Source organism: Sebastes fasciatus, chromosome 4 (genome assembly GCF_043250625.1).
Source record: "Sebastes fasciatus isolate fSebFas1 chromosome 4, fSebFas1.pri, whole genome shotgun sequence".
In the NCBI taxonomy this organism is placed as follows: Eukaryota; Metazoa; Chordata; class Actinopteri; order Perciformes; family Sebastidae; genus Sebastes; species Sebastes fasciatus.
This window is the reverse complement of record NC_133798.1, coordinates 26871489-26890911: the sequence shown is the minus strand read 5'-3', so window position 1 is coordinate 26890911 and position 19423 is coordinate 26871489. Positions and strand designations below refer to the sequence as shown.

General features: G+C 42.1%; 1 protein-coding gene across 6 annotated transcripts in view; it reads left to right on the top strand.

Moving 5' to 3' along the window:
- Positions 1-19423, top strand: part of shank3a (SH3 and multiple ankyrin repeat domains 3a) — a 241574-nt gene that overhangs the window by 98063 nt on the left and 124088 nt on the right. For 4 of the 6 annotated variants that reach the window (XM_074633234.1, XM_074633236.1, XM_074633235.1 and 1 more), the window contains one exon: positions 4070-4141. In XM_074633234.1, the coding sequence (XP_074489335.1) occupies positions 4070-4141 (72 nt within the window). Of the gene's footprint in view, positions 1-4069; positions 4142-11609; positions 11962-19423 lie in introns of those variants that run through there. The other 2 variants (XM_074633240.1, XM_074633237.1) reach the window with 2 other exon arrangements.

The following is a 19423-nucleotide window of genomic DNA, read 5'->3' as shown; positions in this document are numbered from 1 at the left end:
GCATTGGGTTTAAATCTGAAATATTGCCAAATAGGCGCGTTTGCTTTTCGTTGCGACACCAAATTTCTCTCTGCCATCTCTTGGTCTGTCAACTCTCTCTAGTCCCGCGTGTGTGAAATATGACACCTGCTACTCTGAGCTGAGACTCCTTACGAAGCAGATGCATTCACTTTCAGTGTGTAGCGTCCGTCGTCCAACAATGTATTGATAACACGGCGCTGATATGACAAAATTAACTAAATGGGTTTTATTTCTGTAAAAAAAGCAAAACGACGGTGGGAGGTGGTGGGTACGTAATGTAATTGGTGTGTGCCCGACCACCTTGTTGACTACCGCAACGAGACTATACTGTATGTATTTTTAGTTAATAGTTGGTTTATATGCAAAGGATATCTCAGTCAATACTTAATTTCATTTGCAAACAGATGCGCCCTCTCAGTGTACGTGCCCTCTCAAGTAATGCTATGATGTTGGATGTTACAGGGACTGTGAGAAATGCAAATGCAGATCTTACTGTTCTGATTTCATAAAAATAAAAATATCGTTATACTCTACTTTTCCTAAAGTTAGATTTAAAAAATCGCACTATATTGCCTTGCTTACAGTCACGCAATATATTGAATCGTAACCCCTGTATCATAATACGTATCATATCGTCAAATTTTTGCCAATACACAGCCCTGATATAGACTAAACACACAATGCCTGTTGTAGTTTGTCAACCATCTTATAAGCTATTGTTGTGAAGAGTATCTGCTGTAGTCTTTTTGAAGTTGTCTATATATATAGTTGTGTATGCATCACAGGCACACACATGCAGGCTCACACCGCATGTTGGTGTGGTTATGCGCATCATTGTGCATGCAGTTTTTTTTTTTCTGTCATGGTGTGTCAGTCAAATCCAGCAGCAATAATACCACGCTCAATGACAGTGTGTTGTCTGCAGCGGCTGTCATCTCTCGGAGATAATTGTCGTGCTTGTCCATCATGGTTTTTTGATCTGAGAGAAACGCAGGCGTATAAAGACGAGTTGCTTTACAAATGGTGGTGTGAAGACTCCTGGTGGTTTTCTGACTGGCCCCTCTTCGTTTTCACTAGTTTTATGACGTGTCAAGAGATGAAGAGCATAACAGAGATTTATTTTCCAACTTGAGCCTCAGTATAATGTCAATCTCTGATGCTTTGGGAGATACTATTAGTATTAATTGGGGGTTTCAAATTTGTTTTTAACGCCAGTAATTTCTTTAATGCATTAACGCAATTTTCAGGTTGTAGTGGGCTCAGTTTTAAGAGATAGGATGAAGATACTGGCATAATATGAAACTAGAAAAACCTAAGGAATCCATTGGTACCAACCATGTCTACTAGTTCATCGGGAAGGAGGCTAAATAACGCTCCAAGCTTACACTAAATTTTGGCGAGGAAAAACTGGCATAGCCATTTTCAAAGGCGTCCCTCGACCTCTCATTTAATTGCCGTCTGCCAGTGGGGAGTAACCTGTCCCGCCAGATGGTTTGTTACACAGAACCATCTGAGAAGCCGTCATTGGAAACTGTTTGGAAAAGGGCAGGCACTTTCAAAAAACACTTGGCAGGTGATTGGATAAACCATCTGTCAATCAAACTCTTGCCGAAGCCAGTCGGGAGAAGAGCGAAAACATCTTTCCATCGAGAAAAGCTTTCAGTGCCGTTCTTTGCTCTTCTTTCGATGAAGAAATAATCTCCAGTTCTGATATAACTGATGCTATTGCAGCATCTGCGCTAACCTCTTCAGGAGCCGCCATCGTTGTTTTGAAAACAGATTCGCCTCTCCGTGTCGTCTCACACACATAAACCACGCCTGTAACTGCAATAGCTCCTCACAGGATGCTGATTGGTCCGTGATCTGGCTTGTCGGACACAAACGCATTACTTAAAGCCTGACGAGATGGATTTTCGTGTGATATGTGATGCTGCGATTCTCACGTGATCTAGTGACATCACGAGTATCACGAGGGGAGTGGTATATGTCAGGAGCATGAGTGACATGCCTTTTTACAAGTCTCATGATGGTATGCCAATAGAAAGGAATATACCATTAAAACAATAGTTAAACTGTATACATGAAGAGGCTACTTGTTTTACCTGTTTTCAGTTTTCATCTCTACCTTTAAGTCTATTGTTGGACATACACAGCCTTACAATCTAGCTGAATACATGTAGGTGTGGGCTGCGATCAGTTTGTGTGTGTGTGTGTGTGTGTGTGTGTGTGTGTGTGTGTGTGTGAGTGTGAGTGTCCGCTACTCTGTCGGAGCACTGTGTGTGTCATTGATTGACCAGCAGTTATTCCCTGAGGCCTGTGGTGTGTAGAGATGATTGACAGGTTTGGATTAGCAGCTCAAAACCGCTCTGCTCCATCGTGGATTTACCCTGTTGGTGAACACATCGCTGGAGAAACAGACGTGCACACACTAAAACACACACGCACACACACACACGCACACATGAATGCTTGCATGCAGGTGCACACACGCTGACTGAAATTCATTGTGAGTCACAGGCAGTGAAAGTTAACATTTTCTAAAGCTATTACAGGCTGTCAGTGTTCAGTGAAAGCTGTCTATTAAACAAGCAGCTTGCAACAAACCTAATGAATGATCCGGCTTTTGACAAGTTGAGAAAGTAAGAAGTGAAAGGACACATATGGTCCAGCTTTGAAATAATCCACTCTCAGTTTGCACTGCTCACATACATAGCTAACTGGTTAGATTTCAGCTCTACATTATGTATTATATGCATTGCAGATATTTGCCACAATAGTTTTTCCACCTTCTCATTGACTTTTTTACTTTTTCTCATGCTGTGTTTTCGGCGTTGTGTAATCCAATCAATGTCTGGTCTTCAACGAGTTTGTTTTACTTCTATTAACTATTTGATGTACTACATTGATATTTCCAATGTGGGGAAAAAACACTTTCTCTCTATTATATTAAAGCTGAAGTAGGCGAGATTGGAGCAAATATGGTCGCTATATCGTGACAGTAGTACATGAAACAGGTAACCTGACAAAAATCATGTGCCTCTGTGTCCTCCGGTGCTCCTAGCGGCATCTGCAAGATTTCACAGACCGGAGGAAGACAAACTGATCTGAGGTCTGCTGTCCAGCTGCCGTCTATGAGAGCCGGCTGTCAATCACTCGCGAACTCCGACCAAACGGTCAAACTAGGCCGCGCTGATCAAATATGAATCAATATTATGTTACGTTAATGCCTATTTCTCAAATGTTTTCAGAATCATCTTGTAGTGCACGGTTTAGCTGTAAAATGAGAAAGTTTGTGACGCTGCCGCCATTGTGAAATCTGGTGAAGGAAGGCCAAGTTCTGGTCACGTGACCGGAGCACAGCCAATAGGAACGCTCTCTCAATGAACTGACCTGTGATTGGTCAAAGTCTGCCGTCACAAGCTAGATTTTCTAAAGCCTGAAAAAAGAGCCATGAGGAGGTGCAGAAGTCTAGTTATCTCTCAGAACACTTGAATTACAATATGCTGAAAGGTTATTATGGACTATTTGCCCAATGATGCCAAAAATATACTGCCTACTGCAGGTTTAATATCTGGTTGTCTTTTTCAATTTGTCAAACATGTATGCAATGTCCATCCTGTGCATTTATTCAGTTGAAATTGGAAACTATTTTTATTGTTTTGCATTTCATTTTTTACACTCAAGCTTCAAAGAGCAACAGACGGGTTTTCGAGCAAGATGTAATATGTGGAAAAGATGACAAGTAGGAACGCTGGGAAAAAGATGACAGCCGTACACAGGGAGATGTTTGGTCCCCTAAATGTCATCGCATGGTTATTAAACGAGTCAAAATTTCTCTTTCTGTCTCTCTGCTCTCTCGCTCACTTTCTCTCTCATATGACAAGCCAATATTTGATCAAAATGATTTGACATAGTTTGGTCTGAGGAGCTGATACTGTGTGAAAAAATAATTATTGTTTGTTCTGTGTGAAGTGTTTTTGTTAAGCAGTCAAACACGCAAAAAGAAAGGGTAAAACGTGCTTAGCCCCTTCTGTTTGTTCTGTTTCAGTTCCGCTATAAAAGACGTGTCTACACCCAGACTTACCTGGATGAAAAGCAGCTGTCTAAACTCCACACCAAGGTAAGACCAGAACAGCTGTGCACCCTGTCATCCTGACATCTGAAGAGCTTGTGCTTTGTGCAACCCTCTAAACCGAGTGAATGACACATGCAGCACAAAGGACTGTGGTCAAAGCTTGGTTAGCATGGAGGCCAAGTGGTTACAGCAGGTGCTGGGAGGCTCTGCTCAGGTTTTATGTTCTAGTCTTTATAAGATGCTTGGAAAGTGGACCTTGGTAACAGCTCGACTATGTGCGTTAGTTGGTTCATTTGTGTGTAATTAGGCTATGCAGAGCCCTAAGAGCCTTGCACGAGGACAATGTGTGTGTGTCTGTTTTGTGCTGCCATTGCACGTTAAAATGAACAGGTAATCGTCGTTTCACTTATTTCCAGTCATGTGTAACATCCCATCCTATCTTTCTATCTTTTCTCCCATCCTTTGTAATTGCTTCTGTCAAAATACTCAGCAGGTAGCACTGTAATTTTCTTCCGTGTTAAACACATAATATCCTGTCCTACAGTACTCAAACATACAAACTAGAGTGGAACACAACGTGGCATGTAAAGCAGCACTGATTGATATATTTTTTTCTCTTGTTGAGCACCAACACACTCGTGTTTTATTGTGAAAGTAAGGCAGACTGGACATTTAAAGGTGCTAAATCAGAAATTCAGAGCATTTGTGTTGCCTCCACGCGGCTCTCAACATGGCGATGGCTGAGTCGGCAGCTAGCAGCTAACGGTGCGAACAGTGAAAACGACGGCAACAGTGCTGACAGAGCTAACAATGTTTACCTGAGGGGGAACTGGAGAGTGGGTGCTACGCTTCCATGACAACACCGGCGGTCGGGACGGTGTTATCAGCTGTGAGTTAGCCAGTGGGGCACGCACACATGCATGAATACGCACTTAAAGGAACGTACGGCCGGCCAAGTGATGTCAACAAAGTGCGGAGAAGTTCAGATTACAACACACACAGAGGGAGCGTGACTTCATTCTCTGCTCACGACGCCATTACTCCTCTTTACATAGCAAATAGTTGTTTGCTGCTATATTAATGCTCTGAATGTCGTAACCTTTAAGAAAAGGCTAAAGCAAAGTTCAAAAATGAAATGAATTCAATTATATTGACAAAGTCTGTATAAAATTTTATCTCAGATCAGGTTGAGAATATCCGTATCAGACATTTGTGTACTGTATTGTGTATTACTGACTAGATATGAATAGACACAGAAGGCAACACAGTTTCAGTTAAATCAGTCTCTACTTGTTGGATAGGCAGGCTTCTACGCAGCAACAAAAAGGCAGTCCAAACTGGCAAACGGAAGCAAAGAGGCGACGCTGGCAGACGTGGTCGAGGGCAGGCAGGTGGTCACAAACGCAGATACAGAGCTGCAGAATAGGGACAAAGACTGGCACAGGAAGGCTATTGAGCAACCTAGACAATCTGGCAGAGTGTGGATACCGGCTGGGCACTGCATATACTATGAATAATGGAGTAATGGTGACTGTGAGCAGGTGAGCAAGAAGGTGACTAATCAGCTGATCATCTGAAGCTGGAACTCAGTGGGGACGACTAGTGGACAGGTGAGGAATGGCAGGTCTGTTTTACCAGGAGATGTCAGTAAGTAGATGCAGATGAGGCAGATAGAGATGCTTGTGTGTGTGTGTGTGTGTGTGTGTGTGTGTGTGTGTGTGTGTGTGTGTGTGTGTGTGGGTGGGTGTAATAAGTGAAACAGACAGCAGAGAGAATTGAATGGATTTGCATCAAACCTCATCAGAGGGCAGGAGATTTACTCTGGAGAGAATTAACTGTCAGTTGTGTGTTTTTGTGTGTTGGAGAGAACAATAGTTGCGGAGCTGCTGTTGCTTACAAATCGTGGAACTGCAGTTTTGATCATTTATGCATCAGTCAGTCCTTTTCATCCTTGTGATTGTCAAAAGCCCATTTTCCAATTTCAGCTCAACTTCACTGAGAAAATAACATTTTACTTTTTCAGCATATGCTGATTTTGTCGAACACTACTGAAACAGGCTGCTGCATCACATGATCATCTGATAAATAAAATACCATTAAGTAAGACCACAAAGTAAGCTGCTATCATCCCTTATGTGTGACTAATGTTCTTAGATATGCTTTTCTGTTTAAAGGCTGATTTAGCTTTGTAGTGAGCTCCATACAATATATCCCATGAAAACATTTCATTAGGATGTTAACCCTCTGAGACCCACAATACACCTGTTTTTGTCTTTTTTAGGGGGGGTACAGGGGGTCTTTAGGGGGAGATAGCAGGTGAACAGTAGATGTCACATAGACGTGTTGTACATCATCTGAAAGTTGGGAACCTGAAGATTAATTTGAGATGCAGCTCAACACTGTGTGTCAAGTTGTTCTAGTCATAAATCAGATATAAACATGAATTAATAAATAAATAAATTACTTAATTAAAATAAACCGTGAAAGTGTATAAGAGCTTAGAACATTATGATCGAAGTATATGATGGTCATCTCTATATTCTATTATATCTCATAAGTTGTTGCAGCAATTTTTGGGTTGATATAATTTGTTACACAGATTTGGTGCTAAATGTAACCTTTTTTTTTTTTTTAAACCAATCGAGAATTGATAAAAGTGATCAATAATTCCTCCTTATGTTCTTGAAACTGCTCATAAACCCTCTTACTGTCAATCTACCTAGGAAAGCATCTGCATTCTCTAGGTCTCTAGTTTGTGGTTGTAAAGGTTCATGAGGCTGTGCTTATCCTAGAGGTCACCACAGGTCATTTTATACAAGTCAAGGTCAAGTTTAAAAAAATTAAATGAACAATGAAATGTCTACTATGGGGACTAACATCATCACACATGAATATAATTGGGCTCATTGGATCCACAAGAGTCTCAGCTTTACAGTGATACCCAATTTATGTAATTCCAAGACTGTTTAGGGACCCCAGTATGCAGAAATAGTCAAATGCAATATTTTAGAATAGGTGAAAATAACTAATTTATACTGCATGCAAAAAACTGCATGTGATTATCAAAAAGCGGACATTTCTGTAAAGGGGAGACTTGTGTGTACCCATAGAACCCATTTTCATTCACATATTTCTTGAGGTCAGAGGTCAATGGACCCCTTTGAAAATGACCATGCCAGTTTTTCAAATTTAGCCTTCATTGCACCTTCACTCTGGCTCTAAAACTGAACTTGCGGGTCTCAGAGGGTTAATCCTTGTTATCATAGTTTGAGGAACTAGACTAAAGTGCCTAGCAAAGTTGAGTGGTTCAAGACTATTGTTTAGCACCTAGTAGCTCCTTTTTTTTGTTGTTTTCATTTCCGTTTTTAGTAAAAAGGGCATCTGAAATTGTACAGTTAGCAGTATTGCTGCATTGGTGTCTGCTGTTTGTACAGTTGTCATGGAAATAAATGCAGCTGTCTTTTTACTGCCTTTGTATGTCTCTCAGCTGCTTTCAACTAAAGAGCACACAGGATAACAGCACTTCACAACAATCAGTCTGTGAAATGTGAGATGTGAAATGTGAAATACATGTACACTATGGCCTTTTTCTGTCACAGACCAATTCCCTGTGAGAGACTTTTCAACATTTATTTGAACATTTGGAAAGTAGAGGCCAAAGAGTGGCCTGTTTTGTGAATCCATGGCTGCGTCCTGGATGTGTGTGTGGGACATCTGAAATGTCATTGGAGAGAGGGGACTTTGAGTTCATTGTTGGGTTATTCTGTCCAGCTGCTGTATATTCATGGACAGTGAGTGTTTTCTTGCTGTGTACTTCTATTGAGAGTGTCAGAGAGAAGGAGAAATAGTGAATGAGAGGGAGATGCAGGAAAGCTGTGATGAGAGGGATGAGTCACACTCTCAAATATTGTCTCTTGTCTAACCAGTCTGGTGTGAGGTGCCGCCGTCTGCTACTGTGCTACATCGCTATGATATTATTACTCAACCAAGATCAGTTTCTGCCCAGCTGCAATTTAGGTGGTGATTTCACACAATACATCTTCTATAAAGAGATGATTTGTTGTGATTGGCCTGTCTCACAGGCCAGTAGACGTGGAACTGGTAAAAGTCTTAAACGGAGAAAAGAGTGTGAATCACCCGACACTATCTCACTGAGAACAAACCTGAATGCATGAATGGGTAGTGAAAGCCAACGTGTTGTTTGAGCTATTTTAAATTTTTTTCAAGCAGTGAGTAATCCAGGACAGCTGTGTTATTGGAGAGAATGAAGGTGGTAATTTGTCAGTACGAGCTCCAGAAGCAGCAAATTCTTGTTTTCCTCTGTTGCTAATCAACACAGAGACACCAGTCATTAAAGGAGGTGTATCAGGTCAAATATCTGTCACAATACATGTATTTATAAAATACTGGTGTTATGTCTGTTTGTAAAATATTGTTTAGCAGATTTGGTATTTCTTCAACTTTTCTCAACAGGGGTCAAACACTTTCTCATTTTACAGCTAAACAGTACAGAACAAGATGTTTCTGAAACATTTGAGGAGAGAAATAGGCATTACAGCAACAGAATATTGATTCATATTTGATCATCGCTGCCTAGTTTGACCGTTTGATCGGAGTTGGCGAGACGGCTCAGAGACGGCAGACTCCAGCTCGGCTCTGATTAGTTGTTTTCTGTGAAATCTTAGGAGCACCGGAGGACACAGAGGCACATGATGTTTTTCAGATTACCTGTCTCACGCACTACTGTCAGGATATAGTGAGCGTTTTTAATCATATTTGCTCCATTTCTATCCACTGCTGGTTATATATCTGTAGCAGTACTGTAGTATGCAAATTATTCAATCATGAATGTTAAAGGCTTTTTACAGGTCTAGTCACTGCTAATAAAAACAACATGTTCCCTTGTGATGTTACAAAGTAATGGAACATTGATGTTTGCCCCCCTCTCTGTTTTTTTTCTGAATGGCAGATATGCTTTTGTTGCATAATGACTTCCAGGGGATAAAGAGGGAAATCCTGTTATAGTGACTCTTGCAGCCTTGGCAGTCACGATGTTCACTATTCATCCTGCAGCATGCTGCCCTGTTAGGCAGAGGTCAAGCATTAGCCTACTTTTGCTGGTATGGAGCTCATTAGCCGCAGGCTAAAGTTTGAAATGAGGTCATAATTGATAGGATTTTCCCATTCTCCCCCCCCCCCTCTCCTCTACATCCGACCCAAGCAGACCTCCTCACCCTGAAACTGTCCTGGTTAGCCACGCAGGGGAGCTGCACTGAACATTTACATAGTATACTCTCAGGGGGAAAAAGAGTGCATGTGTGTGGGTGTTTGGTGTAGGAGGTCGGCCATGTGATGGACAGGGCTGCAGAATGGGTGGCTTTCTTGCAGTGTGACAAAGAGCCTCCAGTGATAGAAACTACCCAAGGCATTTTTTTCTCAGTCCTTTAAGCAATTTATTCAAACTGACTCAATGATTGTTGACTTAATTTTACTCACTCCAGCTGTATGATGCCGTCAGTATATTGAGTTGCCATTTTAAAACGGGACACCGTGTTTATTTATGGCTGCACATCAAAGGGAAATATTTAGCGCTGCAACTAACGATTATTCTCATTGTTGATTAATCTGTTGATTAATCGATTAATTATTTGGTCTATAAAATGTCAGAAAATGGTGAAAAAGTTCAATCAGTGTTTCCCAAAGCCCAAGATGACGTCCTCAAATGTCTTGTTTTGTCCACAACTCAAAGATATTCAGTTTACTGTCATCGGAGAGTAAAGAAACCAGAAAATATTCACATTTAAGACGCTGCTACCAGAGAATTTTTACTTTTATTCTTAAAATAATTACTCAAACCGATTAATCAATTATCTAAATAGTTAATTTAATACATAAATGTATATATCATTCATCCACTTTTCAGAGTGACATGTTTAGATCAAGATCACCTACTTTCTTGCTGTCTTTATGAGGAGCAGAGTACTAATGATCCTAATCCTACGTATTGATCAGTTTAGATGTATGTGACCTTGTGAGGAAATCTTCATACACATCTCAGACAGTTTAAAGTTGACTGGACTGTTATACTTTTGCAGCCAGAGTAAGTATAAAAGATGAGATGGTTGGATGGATAGAAAGATAGAAAGATAGGCTGTATATATGAATGAAGGCCCTGGGCATCGTGGCTGTAGAGATGGCTAAGAAGGGGGTTGGTTGGAAGAAACTAAAGAGGCATGTACAGTAGTGGAGAGCATTTAGTAACGCACTATTTGGTAATGTGGTCACAGACTCCACAGAGCACACTGCTAGAGTGAGGGCATTTCCATTGTGCTAATATCATAAACCAGTTGAGAAATTGCACACAATATCAAAATATAAAATGTGCTTACTATTTGGGTTAAAATGATTGTTCAGTATGATTCACAAGCTAAACTAATGCTCACATCTTGCCAAGTTTTTTTGATAGTGTCCATGTGTGGGAAAGCATAATTCACAAAAGGCTCCCCCAGAAAAACCTATTGCAGAGTAATGCTATTCCTCCTACACCCAGGCTTTGTATTGCAGCTTATTGTATTTATGAATGAGAATTCCTGCATTATTTTTCAATTTACAATGAAACCACACAGAGAATGAAGAGCTCATTGTAGGTGTGATATTGTTCTGAGATGCCAGATCCCAGTGAGCATTTGCACAGAGCCTGAACCCTCCTATCAGTGCAGGGTTATTGCTGCTGCAGCCATCATGAAATTTGATGTGGGATTTCTGCATAATACACACACACACACACATAACATGCACACACATACACACACACACACACACAGCTGCGTGGAGCAGGATGAGAGAATATTTCCAGTGGGGAATCCCTCACACACAAAGCTCCCCTTATGGATAATCCCTTAAAAGGAAGAGAAATGTAGTACTTTGAAATAGTAGAGACATATCTGGGTAGAAACAAGAACATGCATGCTCACACACACACACACACAATTGAAAAAAATATTTTCCCAATTGTAGAAAGCGTGGCTCAGCTGACGTTGTTTGTGTTTCTAATTTGAGATACGGTATGTGTCTCTGTGTTTTTGTGTTGATGTGGGACGCGTGTACATACTGTGCATGTGTGGTGTAAATGGGGTTATTTGTACAAACAGTTTGCATTTAAATGAAACCATATTTTCAGGAAAACACTCGGATACAAAACCATGAGCGTTAGTCAATAGTGATAAAGCTCCCACTGTCCTGGAACACTTGGTGTGGACTGTGATAACAGAGACTGCACCAGCGTCCTACAGCATTTTTTATGTCTATGTCCCATTCTTTTCTTTATTTCCTCTCACTTTAGGTATCCTTATCTTTCCTCGCCTCGCTTCTACACCCCACCCACTTTCCCTCTCATTTTCTCTTTCCCCTCTCTCTCCTTCCATTTTCCCTCCCTCTTCTGTCACTCTCTCTCTCTCTCTCTCCCCACCCTCCCTCTGTTCTCTCCAGCATCCCTGCAAAATCACCCCTTCCCATCTCTCCGTCTGTGCATGCACAGGAGTCAGGAGTGTGTGCGTCTGCGCTTTTGGGGCGAGTGTTTGTGTGAGTGACCATGCGAGTGTGCATGTGCTACTTTGACAACACGAGAGGTAGTGAAGGAGAAGGAGAAGGAGAGGAGACGAGGAGGAGGTGGAGGAGGGGGACTGGATATGGCCATGTGGATGATGTTTTGGCACTGGGACTGTAGCTGACCTACGGGAGTGCGCGTGTGACGGGGAGTGTGTCCGTGTGTGAGTGAGATGGGATCCGCTCTGGGCAGGAGACAAGCAGCGGAGAGAAGAGGAAGAAAAACTAAAGAAGCCAGGAAGGCCAGACTCAATAGTAAGGTACCCCAATAGCTCTCATCATCTCTTTAATATAATTTGATCATTATCTCTGGCGTAAAGGCGTCTTTTTCCTCTTCTGTCTCTCTGTTTTTCATACTTTCTACCTCTAATTATTCCCAAACACTCCCCAACTCATCCCTGTCTACCTGTCTGTGCTCTCTCTCTCTCTCTCTTTCTTTCTCTCTGGCTCTCGTTCTGTTGTTATGCTCTGCTGCATGTTGGCTGTGTGAAGAGCTGGTGCAGTCTTGTCTGAAACCTTGACAGAATGCTAATGTTTCTCTCTGCACTGGTTCAGCTGCTAACCGTAGGCTTGGATCACTGTGTCTGTTTGTGTGTGCCTGATATGTCAGAGGATGTGTGGATGTTTGTGTCGAGCTGTGGCCAGTGTGAGCGGTTGTGTAGTAAGTAAGGCAAACATATTTGTGTGTCTGTATGTGGCAGATATTCCTGTATGCAGGTGTGTGTTTGCACACATGCGGGTGCACGTGTGTATGAAAATGTGTTTATGCGCTCACGTGACAATGTGTTTGTGCCAGTGGCTCTCTCCAGGACAGAACTCGCCTTGTGGTTTTAACTGTCTGTTACCATAATGCTCCGCTTGTGTCACATTGCTGCCATGACCTGCTATTGATGCTCTCTGATGGAGACGGCCTCACCTAATGTGTGTTCGTGTTGGAGAGAGACAAAGCTGCAAAGAGCTGAAAAGAAAGCACACAAGCTGGGCCACAGCGGGCAAACTTGTTAAGCTAAGTAACTGCCCCATACAGTATATTTTGTGTGAAGCTCCGCTGAGAGTCTCAGAGCTGTCAGTCTCAGTCAGTGAGCGCTCAGCAGGTGGCAGCCGTCAACAAGATGCCCTGTGGGCAGCTTGACCTGAGCTACTGCACAAATGGGCAGCCTGACCTGCTCTACAAAATATCCCACACAAACATGTCCTCCATGTGTCCATTTGGGAAAATGAATACAGTATAGAATCTCTCTAGGGATGCTAATTTTGAGAACATTTTAACCGTTAACAGACCGTCGTTAACCGATTATTATTATTATTATTAACCGTTAACCGACAAGATTAGTGCGTCACATGCAGCGGTGCGCCAGCTGTAGTGTATGAGCACAACAGACAACTGAGTTCCCAATTCACCCCTCCGGGAGCGTCAGCAGCCACGCTGCTGCGTGCATTGTCGAGGACACATGCAGCCACTTTCCCAGTATATCTCCACCGCATTATTTGGTTTAGTTTAGCAGGTTGTCAGCTGTGTGTCTGCTCGGCGTAAAGATACTAACGATAGCGAGCGTCCGAGAAACCGTGTTTGTGTTTATGCTTGTTTCAGAGCTGAAGCGTTGCCGGTGGCTTCGTGCCCGCCGTAGTCACACACATACTGTCTGTCAGCCCGGTGTAACGTTAGCGAGTGTCCGACAGACCGTGTGTGTGTGTGTGTGGTGGCGGTGAGTGTGGGGTTGTCGGTGACGTTATAGCTGTGAATGAAGCTGTAGGAGTGTGTGTACAGTTTATTTGTCGGTGAACAAATGCTACAACTCCTCAAGACCCAAGCCAACTTCCTGTATCTAGCAACTCCGACTCTCTTAAGGTGGGCTGTTAAGGTGGACCAGCTTTTCTCCTTAAAATGACAAGGCACTCCTCTGATAGCATTAATCGGTTAAAATTCTTAATGTCGGTTAAAAGGTTAACATCCCTAAATCTCTCTGATCTCATTTCCAGTTTTACGTGTCCTATCTGTTGTTTTGTAGCTTTATTTTTCATGTGCTTACAGATCCAGCTATTGAAATAGCCATTAAAAGTACACACTGCCCTAAAGTGTGAATTGTGTTCTTTTGTTTTGGCCTGGCTTGTCGTGTGTAGGGCTGTCCCGAATAAAAATTTTTGGGCTTCAAAGCTTCGGTGAGAAATATTCGAAAGTATTCAAAGCTTTGTGGAGGCTGAGATGTTTTTCTGTCTGTCTGTCTTCATCTCCCCCATTTCAGTGCTGCTGCCGCACTACTATACACACACACACACATTTACACACAACAAAGAGCAATTTAAGTCTGAGAATAGCTAATAATAATTCATGTTGAAAATTAATAATGTGGGATTATTCCTTATTTCATGGGCTATTTGGGGATTTATACATTATTATTACATACATACACTGCGCTACCCTAATGTGTTTGTCTCATTTTTCGCTTAACCCGAGTAGGGTATGCATGTGTGTATGTATGTGTGTGTGTGTAAGAGATATAGAGACAGTGATTAGACAGATTAGAAAGAAGGAATTGATTATGTTGTTTTCGGTGTGTTCTGAAACCAGGCCATGTAGAAACTATAGCCCCCGGGCTCTTCATAACACACCCTAGAAAGCTCTATGTGCGTCTCTGCTTGCAGGTATTGCTAATGTTAATTTTTTGGGCTCTGTTTTGTGATTCATGTTATGTATTATCAGTCAGTGCAGTAGAGGAGAAAGGGAGAAATACGGTATGTTCTCCAGAGCACTTTACCTTAAAGGAATAGTGTGTAACATTTCAGGGGATCTATTAATAGAAATGTAATAAAATATTCATAACTATGTTGTCATTAGTGTATAATCATCTGACACTAAGAATAATTGTGTTTTCATTAGTTTAGAATGAATCCTTCATATCTACATAGGGAACGGGTCCTCTTCACTGAGTCCTGCATGTTGCTCCTTCATGTTTCTACAGTAGCCCAGAACGGACAAACCAAACACTGGCAAACTGGCTCTAGAGAGAACCTTTTGCGTTTTTACGTTACCTGAAAGCCACCGTAGTTCTCAGACACGGGAAATTGCGGTAATGTGAGCCGCAGAGTGCAAAACCGTGGTACCGCCAGCCACCGTCTGACTTCCGTTGCTCCTAAAGTAGGGTTATTATGGTAAGGATGGCCTCTGAGCGAAGTGAACGGCGTTACCATAGTTTTGCACTCGGCAGCTCACGTTCCCACAGTCTTGGAAATGGAGGAGTGAACGGAGGGGTACTCAGGTGGTTGCAAACTGCAACCACACCGCTAGATGCCAACAAATCCTACACACTGTACCTTTAAAGCTGAGATCAGATAAAGTGAAATAAGGAAGTAGGCTAAATCACAAATTTGGTTCAAATGTGTTGCTCTAGTCTTAGAAGAACCACATGCTAAAATAAGGTTTAGTGACGACGGGCAACAAGACAAGCAGAAGTTGGTTAAATCCAACAATTTCCCAGTTGGTCCTCCTCCAGATCTCTGACATCTGCAGTATAGAGGATGCAGTCACCTCCACATTCTCTACTCATTACGCATTATGGCTCATACTGTACAGGGATTTCTGTGGTGGATGACAATAATGCACACCACAGCCGCATGCCTACACTGTTAGAATGAACAAATGCATCTTATTATTTCATGTTTGCAGATAATGTAAACCCAACAAAAATACATTTAGCTGGCATAACGCTCCACATACTTTCTGCTTTTTTTGTGTGTGTGTGTTTTGACAAAAAGTGGAGGTACCATATATTGTGCATCCATCCATCTATTCAACTGAACTGGAACTTGCTGTTTGGTCTTGATGATGCTACACATCATTGCACAAGTTCGTTTCACGATAAAGAAATGACACATTGTATAGTTCTTGCTCCATACAGTATAACATCCCACTAGCAAGAGACTCCATCATTCTAGGTCAGGCAGTATGAATAGATGACTGCAGAATAGGATGCCAGAGGCATAAAGTACAATAGAGTTCTAATAATCATCTGGCTGAATAAAAACACCACCCACATACCCCCTGCCTCAGCCTGGAGCGTGCTGGCTGCCCTCTTCTGTTCTCTCTCTGTAGCCTGTAGGCCCGTTTGTAGCCAATCAGTCAATAAATCAATGTTATTTAAAGTGGAGAATCACAGCATGGTCCCAATACACTTAACAAAAGAGTACATAGAACAAAGCATACAGCAAGCAACGCAAATAATTAACATTAAAAGTAAAACATTAAAAACATCTATGTTAAAAGGATGTTAAAAGGGTGATGGACCTGAGCTCTGGGGTAGGCTGTAATGAATACAAAGGACAGAATAACATAATACAATTTAAGATAAAAAGATTATCATTTTAAAAACATCATTTTAAAAACATTAATGTTTAAGAGACAAAACATTATCATTTTAAAAACATTAATGTTTCAGAGTTGATGGACCTGACTAAGCTCTGGGGTAGGCTGTAATGAAGTAAATTAAAGATTTCAACTGATCGTGCTTCTCTAACAAGGTTCAAATGCAAGGGAAGATCATTTCTTTGCTATATTTTCAGCTGTATTTTGTTAAGTGTTGCTAGGCTGAGCTCCAGTTCACCTTCGGTCTGTTTAGTTGTGTTCGGTCCTCTGGCTCTGTCCCCATACTTTCTGCCTGTCTGTGTCCTGGTGTCAGTTTGTGTGTCTGTCTAAAAGCACATGACTGGACCTGATTCAGCTCTTTCTTTCTCTGGACTCTTTGATTCTGATGACAGCATGCATTCCCCCTGCTTACAAACACACATAGTCATGCATACAAACAGCAATAGAGCCCTATTGTCATATTTCATGTGCACTGTAACTTAGACTGCACACTGACATTTAGTCATTACTCAAAAATCTATCTTTTGAGTATCAAACAACCCATGTGGAAACTGTGACACCTGGTAAGCTTGCATTCACGAACCATGAATGCAGTTCATGGTAACCACCATTTTTGATAGTGCCGTAGTGGAAAATGTCTGATTATATCTAAAGAAACTTCTCAAACCACTTCCGTATCAATACCAACCTCTCCATCATCCGTCTACACTTTTTCCATCTCAGTCCTCACACATAAACGTTGCCTTCCGTGCAAGCAGGTGCACCCGAATCCATTTGAACTTCCATGATCACAGGCCACATAATGAGAATATAGGGCTCTATTTCTGTGAACCCTTCAGCTCGGCGCAGATTGCAGTCAAGTGCGCCCTGCTCAGCTTGTCGGGGGGCGTGCCAAGCAAACTTGTGGTATTTTCGTGGCCAGCCTCACCTGGCATACCTTACACCTCACACTTACAGAGCGGGATCAGACAGAATATAATTATCATACATTATAGGTGGCCGCGGTATAGAGGCTGTGACAACCGCGGCCAATCACATTTGCTACTTTCATCCCCTTTAAAAAACACGGCAACACTTTGACCAGACTCATTAAAAAGAAGATTGCATAGTTGTTCTGTGTTTTGGATGGAGACATCAGGAGAAGACTGGCAGGAACGAACTGTCTTGAGGGAGTTATTAGCGGAATGATGTAATTGATCTGCGATTTTTTCATGGTGCACACGGTTCACAGTGTGCCTGTTGATTTGCAGTAGAAACTGCTGAATAATTAATCAAAATGACAAGTTTGATGTGTACATAAGCACTGTGGTTTCTGTGGTTACTTACTTATTACACAAACTTGAACCAGCGGATCTGCCGTGTGCAATTGTGGCTTGACAGTGCACCACACCAGAGACTGCAGATGGACCAGATACCTGTAGAAAGAGTCACCAGAGGAAAGGCCCTCTGTTTAGACTACCTACTTGCTTTAAAGGATTACAGAGCTGAGAATCACTCATCCATCTTTATTATGTCTCGAAATAAAACTAATGAAATAAAGATGAGAAACAGGGTGTGTGATTTTAGGGAGATTTATATGATAATGACATCACCAAATTAAGTTTCCAAAATATTATGGAACATAAAGATTTGCTTTGCTCACACGGACATGGGCTGACGTGGAATTGTGACAAGGACATGTTTGGGTCTTTTATACTCCGGGCGGGTTTCTCCTCGAGGCAAACCGCCATTCTCAAAGCTCGTCAAAGTTCATTGTTAGAAATATATGAATATGCGCGAAAACCTGCCACACAGAACTCCCTCGAAGGACCGTGTCTGAAAGGCGTGACATCACTTTGGCCATGCGGACACTCGCTACCCTTCTGAGCTCTCGACCTGCTACAAGCAGGCGGGCTGCGCGAGACACACTCGTTCTTCGCACCAAAATTGCAGTGCACGGCTTGATTGTCATCGCCACACTCTCTACCGCGCCTCTCCTCCCACTGGGGCACACGGCGAGATACCAAAATACAAAATTGGTGCAGTTAATAAGCTCGGCGCAGGACAAGAAAAATACCAGTTAGCCAGTGGGACACTGTGTTCCGCGCCCTGCGCCAACACGAAGGTGGAGCCCATAGAGAGATAGAGTGGTATCACTGTAACACCATGCATAAACGGTCTGCCTTTCTTAGAGATATTGCTTGTGTGTGTGTCTTTGTGTAGTCATTAACACAAATCTGCACATTTACAGTAAATGTGTGTGTCCCTGTTTATGCCAATGCCTTCTTTTTTTGCATTAATGGGTTGGCAAGTATAAGCCAGAGCTCAATTGTACTGATGGAAGAGACGATGCTGGACAAAGCCATGCTGCCAGTGTGGCCAGGAGGGTGGGTGGAATTGGTTGAGCGTACAGCAGAATGTGTTTGGGGGTCCACATACAATAAGCCTGCGCTCTGCATGTTTGTGAGTGCGTCGATGAGTGGGGAAAGAGGCCGTGGCTTTGCCGTGCTTTGTTCCGGCCTCTAGCCAACCCTAACAGAGCTACCTCAGTCTGTCCCGCCTGCCCAAACTGTAGTTCATCAAGAGGAATACTAGACATTTTACAGAGCGAAGACAAATCATCAAACCAGTGCTTCTGAAAAGGATTACTCAGGAGGCACCATGCTGCTGCGATCAGAGAGAGCTACGAGGAGCCGGGCAACAGAGGTTAGACTCAACACACTACCGCTAAAATGACTCATGACATCAGGAGTAAATGCAGGTTATCGTCACAGTGTGGCTATGTCTTCTGACACTGTTCTTATTTAGATACCCATATAGAAAGGAGGTTTAAAGTAGTTTATAGTGAAGCAATTTGTTTGTTTGCCTGCTTTGAATTTTCTGGACGTCAAAGTTTGTGGCTTGGCATTTACTTTAAGTTCACATGTTGAACTGGTTGAGTGCGTATGTGAACCAGTGCTGTCACGATACTGGAATTTCGAACTTCAATACGATACCTTGAAAAATATCAGTATACTATATCATTTTCAATGCCAATTGGCACAACATTGAGGGCATAAAATGTTTTTATTAAAAGATTAATAGCTGTGTTTGTAGAGACGAGAGAGCAGAAAGTGCAGCTGGTACTACCTCGTATTGATACTGTGAAAAAATGAGTGTTGAAACGGTTTCAAATACGCAGTATTGATATTTATCAGTACTTTGATATTTTTGACAACACTAATGTGAACTTCATTTGACTGCAACTGCTGATTTTTTTACTGTTTGTTGCATGAATGACAGATTTTAACTCAATAGGCAATAACTGATCACATTTACTGAAGACTGCTTTGACATGACCAAAGTTACAGGGACTGTATCAGATCAAATTGTCTGCCCTGTTG